Here is a 10,659-nt window from a genome sequence, read left to right on the forward strand (position 1 = left end):
TATGTTTTGCAGCTTAATACACGTAGTTATTTTGCTTCTTCCACGTTTGATTATAGAATTGCGAGGCATCTGTAAGCCACCAAGGACGAGTGGCGGACATGAAACGCGAGTAGGCATCAATGTAGCAAAATAAGGTTTCGCCTCATTGTGATATGCATCAATTTTCGTTATCGAATTATGTCTACTATCGTTGTCTAAGGGCACAAGAGGATATCGAAGGCTTATGGTTAGTGCATTATATTAGTCTCTTTTAACGATATCAGTTGACCCTTTTGTGAATAAGTAAATATTGCTAAAACCGAAAGACAATACCATCGACATGATAAACTCACCAACTTCTTAGCAAAATGAACACGATTAAAAATCATTGACATGTCGAGATCCAAATCTGAATTGATTCCTGGTCCTAGTCAGAGATCATTGTGTTCGCGCTAGCGGTCTAATTAGAGGTGAAAACGAGATATTAATCTGAGTTGATTCCTGGTCCTGGTCAGAGATCATTGAGTTAGCGCTAGCGGTCTAACGAAGAGGCGAAAACGAGATATTATGCGGGAGGCAATGACGGTGAGGGAAAGGCAAGTCCATGTGGCATAGGAAACATCTCTAGCATCTAGATACCCCAACCTCCAGTTCTCATAGCTAATGCTTCAGCAGCGTTGTTGGCTTCAGTACCAAAAGAAAGAGAATAGGCAGCGACCAATCTCCCTTGATCATCTCTAATGATACCCCCACCTCCAGTTGGACCTGTATTACCCTTGGAACATATATCCATCCGAAATTAATTTCAACCATTTCTTCTTAGGAAAAGACCATTTCACAGCAACCGTATGGAAAATTGGTTGAACGTTATATCAAGCAGTTCCCTAATAAGGTGCAGCCAATTCATAAATGGTGGAACAAGAGGGAACCGTTTATGAATTATAATGTGTTGAGCAATTTGTTTAGAATGATCCTATTAGATGGCATTCTAATATCTTCAAATCTGCTCTTACAACTTGACTTCCATATTTACCACACAATAATAGCGCGCAGGTAGGACTAGACCTGTCAACCGGTTCCAACCGGAACCGGACCGGGAACCGGTTAGGAAACCGGCCGGTTCCGGTTCCAAAACCGGAACCGCCTAACCGGTTCCGGTTAACCGGTTTTAAAGTCCAAACCGGAACCGGTCCGGTTTGGATTGGTTAAAATAATTTTTTTTTTGTTTTTTGTATTATATATATATATTATAGTATTTATTTGTATATTATAGGTATATTTACATATGTTATACAACTTTATAATTAAAGTTTAAATATTTATTGACTAACAGCCTAACAGCAAGTCAGCAATACAGAATAGTACTTTTCGTACACATATATATGTATAACTTACATACTATACTCTATATACTTATATAGTTATATAGGTATAGCTTAATATCTATATATAGGTATAACTTAATATATATACTATATATACATATCTACTATATATACAATATATACTTAATATATATACTATATATATTTATATACTATATATACTTATATATGTGTATAACTTAATATATATAGTATATATACTATATATACTTATATATATGTACTATATACTATATATACTTACCTATATACTATATACACTTACTTACTTATATACTATATATACTTACTTATATACTATATATACTATATATACTTATATACTATATATACTTATATATGTGTATAACTTAATATATATAGTATATATACTTACTTATATATACTTGTATATATGTACTATATACTATATATACTTACTTATATACTATATATACTTATATTCCTAACTTAATAAAAGTAAAAATATGAACACAAGTAAATAGAAGAAAGCTCAATGAGCCATATATTTTATTCATTCTTGGATAACATTTATTTGCAAGTTGTATTTTTTTTTAACTTGCAAATAATACATGAGTTATACAAAAATAGTAGAATAATAAAATCACCAATTTTGAACCATTTCATTAATTTCCCCCACATCATATTCGGTCATGGAAATATCTTCAAAGTCTTCCATTTGGTCCGGTCCACTAGCTATCAAATCTTCAATTTCTTCCTCTTCGCCTTGCTCCGCTTCTGAGTTTTGGTTGCGTCGCTCCGATCTAATCCAATCTCGAATGCACACTAGTACTTGCAAGCTAAAGCCGGATAATGAATGTCTATGGTCTCCAATTTGTTGTCTTCCTTGGCTAAATGCGCTCTCCGAAGCCACGGTTGATACTTGAACCGTAAGGATATCTCGAGCCATTCTTGAAAGTACCGGATAGCTTGCCTTGTACTTCTTCCACCATGCTAAGACGTCCAAGTCATCCTTGATATCCACATTTGGCTGCATCAAATAAAAGTTAAATTCATCAAAGTTTGCAGTAGAAGAAGACGTTGGCTGTGAATGTAAAACTTTTAAACCCGACAAGCCCTTTTTGCTACTCTGAGAAGTAGTAGGGCGTGGAGCAACGGGTGTAGCACGTTCTTCCAAACTAGAATAATGAGTAAAAACTCTTCTAAACTCATCATCAATAGCGAGATCGGCTTCAGCTAAAGATGGTTGAACTCCCTCTTCAATTTCTAAAAATGTATAAATTTGACTAACCAAATTTTTAGTATAAGACACTTTTAAACAAGGATTTAAAAGGGAACCCAATATAAATAAAGTTGGGATGGGAAAAAAATACTTCTTAAATTTGATTATCATTTCAAAAATAGCCACTTGATAATCGGGTTTATATTTATACTCTTGTAAAACTCTAGCTATTTCCGCTAAGTAGGCTAAAATTCCGGTTACCGTGGGATAGAATTGTCTAGAAAAAGCAAGAGTTGCATTATAAAAATTTTCTAAGAGTTCAATACATTTTTTAACATCTTCCCAATGCCTAAAAGTTAACCAATCCTCACTATCAATATTATACTTGTTGTGAACTTGTTGTATGGGAATCCTATACTCATATGCTTGTTGTAGCATAATGTAAGTGTAGTTCCACCTAGTCTCAATTTCTACTTGAATTTTCCTAGGTCTAAGGTTATTTTCCACACAAGCATTCTTAAAATCTCTAATTCTTCCCCTATTAGCATTACAAAAAAGAAACGCAACAGCATTTCTAACTTTTTGAACAGAATCATCAAAATGCATAAGACCATCTTTAACAATTAAATTTAAAATGTGACAACTACATCTTACATGAAAAATATTTCTTAGAGGAGGGTTTATTTCTCTTTTTAAAAGACCAATTGCCTTTGTATTATTAGAAGCATTATCTAAAGCAATACAAAGTGTTTTTCTATAAATGTTAAAAAATCTCATTATAGTAGACATTGAATCGGCTAAAAATTTTCCATCGTGACGACCTTTTCCTTCGTCGTATAAAAAAGCTATAATTCTTTTTTGCATAACCGAGTTGTCATCAACCCAATGACATGTAATAGCAAAAAAAATCTAAATGGTTAATACTAAGACCCAAATCAGCGGTAAGACAAACATTACAATTTAAAGAATTAAATACATGGCGCAAATAAAATCTATATTTTTTAAACAAATCTATAACATCGGCTCTACAAGTACTTCTAGGAATACCCTCAAATAACGGGTTATAACAACGTTGAATGTAAGTAACAAACCCCAAACCCGAGGGAAAGGGAAATGGTAAACAATCATAAGCTACCATTTTACCTATTTCTACGCGTTCTTTTTTCTTGTCATACTTAAAATTTCTACCGGTTCGTGGGTCTATCGTCATTTGAATCCCCCCCCCCCCCCCCCCCCACATTTGAACCCGTTTGTTCTCCCCAAATATTCATATGTTTGGTTCTCATATGAGCATTTAGTGTACCCGTTCCACCATCCTTACCAGTTCCTTGCTTAAAACTAAATACTTGTGCACATAGGGTACATGTAACTGATTGGTTTTCCCTATCCTTAGTCATAAATTTCCAAACTTTAGCTATTGGCTTACGAGTTCTAGGCGGTTTGTCTTGTGTATGTGATTGTGCAGGACCTGTATCTCCTATGGGATTTTCGGGGGGTTGTGTTTCATCATCATCATCATCTAAGTCTTCATTAAAAGTGTCGGTAAAATGTTGTTGCATTGCCTCATGACCTAAAAGTGGATTATTTCCACCAACATCAATACCTAAATTAAGTGTTTCTTCCACAAATGTTTCCTCATTAAGCGCACCCCTAACAGTACGACTACTACTACCGGCACCACGTCTTAATCTCTTTGACATTATTAAATAGAAATAATTTAAATCACAATCAAATAAATCACAAGAAAATAAATTACAACAAATTAAATTTGCTAGAATTAAATTGCGTAAATTAAATTTCAAAAAATAAATTGCTAGAATTAAATTGCGAAAATTAAAGATAGAGTTGGAACGAAGGTACCAAATTGCCGAATTAATTTGCAACAAAGCGAAGGCGGCTAGAATTGCAAATCCACCAAAGCTACTTCGGATTGTTGCAAAATCACCAACTCCACCAACAATATTATAATTGCAAAATTAATAATTGAAAGTTGAAACTATAATAAGACTTTGTGGCTAATTATTGCAAAGTAACTATAATTGAGAGATTGAGATTTGAGAGAAAGATGAAGAAGAGTGAATTGAAATGAAAATGAAGAAGGGTTTATATAGGGGTGGGGGATGGGTTAAAGTGTTAAAAAAAAAAATTTAGGGGCCAAAAATTAAGAAAATGACCGTTTGGCAACGGCCATTTTTGCAAATGGACCGTTGCCAACGGTCCATTACCGAGGCCCAACGGCTCTTTCCTTTTTTTTTTTTTTTTTTTTTTTTTTTTTAATTTTAACCGGTTAACCGGTTATACCGGTTCCGGTTCCGGTTCCGATTTAACCGGTCCGGTTACCGGTTAAAACCGGTTACAATGAACCGGTTGACACCTTTAGGTAGGACTTTGTAGAGCCAAGTTTTGCAACATATTTTGGCCTTGCTCCATCCACCATGTAATAACCATTTGTCTGACACTCCCTCTGTCCCAATGTATATGACATAGTTCGGATTTTAAGAGTTCAATTTCTTTATTTTGACAGTGAATTCGGACATAAAATCTTTAAGTTTTTTGAAAAATATTTTATATATTTAGAAACTACATAAAAAGTACTATAAGTCACAATAATCACCAATTTAAAATATTTAAATATTTCAAGGGCATAGAACTAATTGCGGTTTGACCCTAGAAAAGCGAAATGTGTCATATAAATTGGGACAGAGTATTATTTTGGCTTCCCCTGATCCCAGAGATCTGTTTGAAGAAAAGTAAAACTCATCTGGCAATCATGCTATTAATAAAAAGATGGTCTTCATTTTCCATACTAGCAGCAACACAACAGGAGCTAAATAAGGGAAGCTTTGGGTCTCTGTCTCAGATTACTTCAGGCTGATTTACAGCTAAATATACCATCTGTTGTCACGTACAGTCCAGATTGGAACTAGAATTTACTTGTATTTATATATAGTTACCAAATGTAAAAGGAACTATAGTAATAATTAGATGACATTAGCATCAGAAGGTGAAATCGATTCGATACACACACACACTGCTCTTCTCAAGCGGCTAAAACTAATACTATGTAGCTTAGCTGCAATGGCCTCCATTGCAGGACACAAATAAACAAGTACTATATCTTAGAGAAAAAAACAGGAATAACGAAAAAATCTGAGAAACTACTGTTATTAACAACGGAAAGGTCACCAGTTACAAATTTAATTTAAAAAACGTAAGAATTAAAAGTTCAGAATATATTGATAGTCGTAAATTGAGAAACATTTTACAAGCTTCTGACTTTATCAAATTAATAGCTAGGGATCAAACTTATAATAAAACTACGTAGCAAAACATAGATCTACACAAAGTCGAGAGCCTCTAGATCAATATCATCTAACAGAGCAAGTACATGGTCTTCAACTTGGTCTCCCTCTAGGTATTCGATATTGTTCTCCTGATAATCATCTTGTGCAGCTAGTCCTATATCATCATTCGATGTTCTTGCATTAATGTCTTCTTCAACTTCTTCTTGCAGAACGGAATCGATGTATTCGTCTATGTCTTTCATATTTGCATCGTTATTATTGTTTCCTTTTTTCTTATCACCGGATTTTTCCTTCTTCTTGATCTTACAAATTACGTAACCCTTTTTCTTACTTTCCTTAGCATCCAGATATCCATTATAAAGAGAGTACTCAGTCATCAACCACTCGCCGTTAGCGTTGTTCGACGATTTGTTAGCCCGATGGATGTACTTCAAACTCTTGACATATCCCATGAGTCTCCCTTTATCATCAAACACTTCTTTCCCTTTGCCTTGTGGCTTCCATGTTCCCTTCCCCACTGTTCGTGAAAATCTTTTCCACTCAGGTTTCTCTTTCTTTTGCGGAGTGATCAAGTAACGAGTGTTGTTGTTAGTGCCCTCATCAAAAATCTGCCATGGCTCCTTGTTGGCGTAAAGATCAACCTGCTGCATGAGTTGATACTGCTCGGGAAGTGGCTTGTCACGTACAAACCCTGACAGATACTTCAATAGTTCTTTGTTCGTAGGGTGAAAACGAAAGCCCATTGGACGTCGAGAAGAAGGTCCCTTAGCTTGATGATCACATGAGTATGCTGCCATTGTTTTAGTGCTGCGAATTGAATGGAGGCAAAAGATTAATGTAGTTCCTAATTAATGTAGTTCCTAAAACCCTAGCTAGTTACTTGTAACACTCTTGATGGTGAAGAACGTAACTTAGTTTGTGAATGGTAGAATGGTTCTTAGAGCTACTATATATATATATATATATATATATATATATATATATATATATATTTCTTACTTGGAGCTAAAGCATTTTGTTTCCTAAATCTAGTAGAAAAGGTTTCAGTTTTTAGGTTTTGTAGCGTATTTATCATGCATGATTTGCTTCCTAATTTCCATTAGCGATGGGACGTGATACGTGGAGAAGGATCACCATGCATGAGTATTTTCTGGAATGTTTCTTAGGGTTTCTTTTGAGCCAATTAGATGGAGGGAATATTCCCTATTACAATTTGTTTTTCTAATTGGCGGCGAGCCTATGATGAGTATACTTTCTATGTCAAAATTTCTATCATTAATGACTAATGAGGATCTGTAATTCAAAAAAGAATGCAAAGAGAGGCTACCGCTTTCAAAAATTCCGGAGGTATATTGGTTCATTTTTAACTCATAAATAAATCTTACATGGGACTTAATTAGAAACTTATACTACTCTCTGTTTAATTTTACTGCTAAAATAAATTTTTCTCTTTACTTGTCCATTTTAACAAATTATCAAGAAAGTTTTATTACTTTTTCCTCCCTTAGTATTAAATACCTACATAAAATATTAGTAGTCAAATTTAGAATTTTAAAACATCATTAATCTTATAACATTAGTTTAGTAAAATACACCCTTAATAAAAACTTTCTTAAAAGGTGTGCATAGTCAACATGGGCAGTAAAATGAAACGGCGGGAGTAAATAGGAAGGTTTAGAGCTTTTCACTTATTTCCCCTAACTAGTTTCCTTGGTTGCACGTGTATTCTGATTCATTCAGTATAATTTTCTATTGGAGTACAAATTCTTGTAAACAACAAAAATTGATCACTAGGTCAGTAATTTGATAATTTAAGCTCAATCTAATTGGATATTGCTGAATCTGAATGTGCAAAGATAAACAATCAAATAATCCGTTAACATTGTCTTAATTGCATAACTTTTGATTTTTGAGGTACTAATATATAATCTAGTGCATGCTCTTAAATAAACAGGAGAAAATTTAACATCTACAGCTCAGAATAACTATTATTTCCTCCACTTGAATTTTCTTTGTTTTAGTTTGACTTGGCGTAGATTTTAAGAAAATAAATAAGACTTTTGAATATTATGTTTTTAAAATTAATAATGTGTAATGTATTAAATTGTTTTTTAAATTTTGTGGTCTTAAATATGACATGTAGGATGTTTGGGGGTAAAGAATTCATTGATTTTTGAAACAGACTAAAAAGGAAAGCAAGACAAATAAATTGAGACGGGGGAATATATTATGCCTAACTTAAGCCAAAGAGTCACTCCGTTACCCAGTAAAACCTCCCATAAACATGATGTTGACTAGAGAACCCAAAAATATTTAAAAGAAATGATGTCACTAGGAAGTGAGGCTTGGTACCCAGGCCATTCAAAAGAAAGGAAGTTTCAAGTATCTTGGGTCTATTATATAGGGAGATGGGGATATCGACGACGATGTTTCACATCGTATTGGTGCAGGGTGGATGAAATGGAGGCTCGCCTCCGGAGTGCTGTGTGATAAGAAAGTGCCACCAAAACTTAAAGGCGAGTTCTACAAAGTGGTGGTTAGACCGAGCGAGTTCTACGGGGCGGAGTGTTGGCCAGTCAAGAAATTTCACGTTCAGAAGATGAAAGTCGCGGAAATGCAAATGCTGCGGTGGATGTGTGGGAACACTAGGAGGGATAGAATTAGGAATGAAGATATCCGAGACAAGGTGGGAGTGGCATCGGTGGACGACAAGATGCGGGAAGCGAGACTGAGATGGTTTGGGCATGTGAAGAGGAGAGACACAGATGCCCCAGTGCGGAGGTGTGAGAGGTTGGCTATGGACGGTTTCAGGAAAGGCAAAGGGAGGCCGAAGAAGTATTGGGGAGAGGTGATTAGACAGGATATGACACAGTTTCAGCTCACCGAGGACATAACCTTAGATAGGAGGTTATGGAGGACTCAGATTATGATAGAAGGCTATGTGGCTAATCCTTTCACCATATAGTAGTTGTAGTTTTGCTCATTTGTTTATTGTCATTTGATTGCTGCTTATATTTGTTGGGCTTTTGTACTTTGGTTATCTTAGTTATCTATAGTAGTTAATGCTCCTTTCTTTCCGGGCTGTTCTACCATGACTTTCTCACTTTTGTTATTCCTTGCTTTCATATTGTTTTCGATATGCTTGGTCTTATCTAACCTTTTGTCTTGTTTTTTCCTCTCTTGTTTCTCCTCTCTTGTTTCTCCTCTCTTGTTCTCTTCTTGAGCCGAGGGTCTTTCGGAAACAGCCGCCCTACCTTTCAAGGTGAGAGTTAGGTCTGCGTACACTCTACCCTCCCCAAACCCCACATGGTGGGATTATACTGGGTTTGTTGTTGTTGTTGATGTCAAACACATCACGACAAAGCGATTCATCATTCATGCACTCACCACTAAACAATTAAATGTTCTACGTACTTGTCATTTTTGTATATATTTTTTCCCTCACGTATCGTTCTTCACTCTTCATCATTTGTTCTGGATGCGATAAGGTAATTTGGATTTTTGGAAGGATAAATCTGCGTTTCTTTTTATTAGTATTCAATCATGTACTACCTTTTACATCTAATCTAATTTGAAGAATGCCTAACATATTCGTCGAATTAGTTGTGATGCATTACTTTACACAAAAAGTAAATATGTAGATATTTAAATTAAATTTTGGTTCTTCATTTTTATAGGTTGAAACGATATGTTAACATCTTAATCTCGACAAGCAAATTACCACTATATGATAAATATGTGAGACTTGTATATTATTTTTCATGGATAATTATTTGGTCAGTACTTTATTTTAATAATATTTATACTTTTTTTGAAAAATGTGTACTATACAACTCGACGTGCACATGTCGAAAAACTAGTATTTGACCTCTTTGTTTAATTTTGAGCTATCTTCGTCTTAAGAAATAGCTTTTGAAAGTTGACTTAGGCCAATTAAATTCTTATTTCATATCATGATATAAGAGGCAGTGAGCCTCTCCTATCAATACCTTTCTCCTTGTATATTGATTATCTTTCTATAAATTATATATTTCTGGATGAAAATCGTCTTCATAGTTTTGCATAGTTTGTCTCCAAGTGGCTTCCTGTCTTTTCACAGAATTGAAAACAAATTAGAAGTGAATGTTTTGCTCAAAACTGGGCCACAAAAATATTATTATGAAATCACATATTGAAACCCAAAAAATGTGAAGAAGCTCGTCAAACTAGAAAAGGAACAAATAGATCGTGGCCTTCTAAGAAATAATTGCAAGGTTTTCCCTTCAAATGAACCAGTATTTAAATTTTTACTCTTTAAAATCAAACTTATACCTAGCTGGCTTTTAAGTGCGTTGACACAACTTGTGGACTTGTGTCTTATAGAAATAAATTTGATTTTGGAGGACAAAATTAAAGACCGGCACAAAATAGGGCCAAAAGTGCAAATGACTTCTTCAAACTTTTTTTTGCACGGATTGTCCTTCTTTGGGGCTAGTCTGTAATTTTTGCCCTTCAAATTGGTGGTCTTTAATTTTTATCCTTCGCCTAATACTCCGAGGTTCTGAGTTCGAATCTCTGCTCAGTAAAAAAAAAAGAAAAAAAAAAGAAAAAATTTCGCAAGGAAGATGTTTGGATTCACAAGGCAGAATTATGGCTTGAAGGTAAAGTTTTGCCTTAAGGAAATTTTTTGAAGGAAGTAATATCTTCTCCAAGCGGAAGTAGGCACTAATCTTCGGCAACAGAGGCTTAATTTAATTCCAACCTAGACTTAATACAGCTCCAGAAAAATCAACATACACCCACACTGTCATGCACAGGGATACCATGG

The 10,659-nt window shown here is 34.7% G+C and overlaps 1 protein-coding gene across 1 annotated transcript; it reads right to left on the bottom strand.

The window, feature by feature from the left end:
- Window positions 1-5,884: 5,884 nt before the first annotated feature.
- On the bottom strand, window positions 5,885-6,649 carry LOC132637111 (NAC domain-containing protein 41-like). Its single transcript, XM_060354254.1, has one exon. It carries the CDS (start codon window positions 6,647-6,649, stop codon window positions 5,885-5,887), a length of 765 nt encoding a protein of 254 aa, XP_060210237.1.
- Between the last annotated feature and the right edge of the window lie 4,010 nt (window positions 6,650-10,659).

Source organism: Lycium barbarum, chromosome 4 (assembly GCF_019175385.1).
Source record: "Lycium barbarum isolate Lr01 chromosome 4, ASM1917538v2, whole genome shotgun sequence".
In the NCBI taxonomy this organism is placed as follows: Eukaryota; Viridiplantae; Streptophyta; class Magnoliopsida; order Solanales; family Solanaceae; genus Lycium; species Lycium barbarum.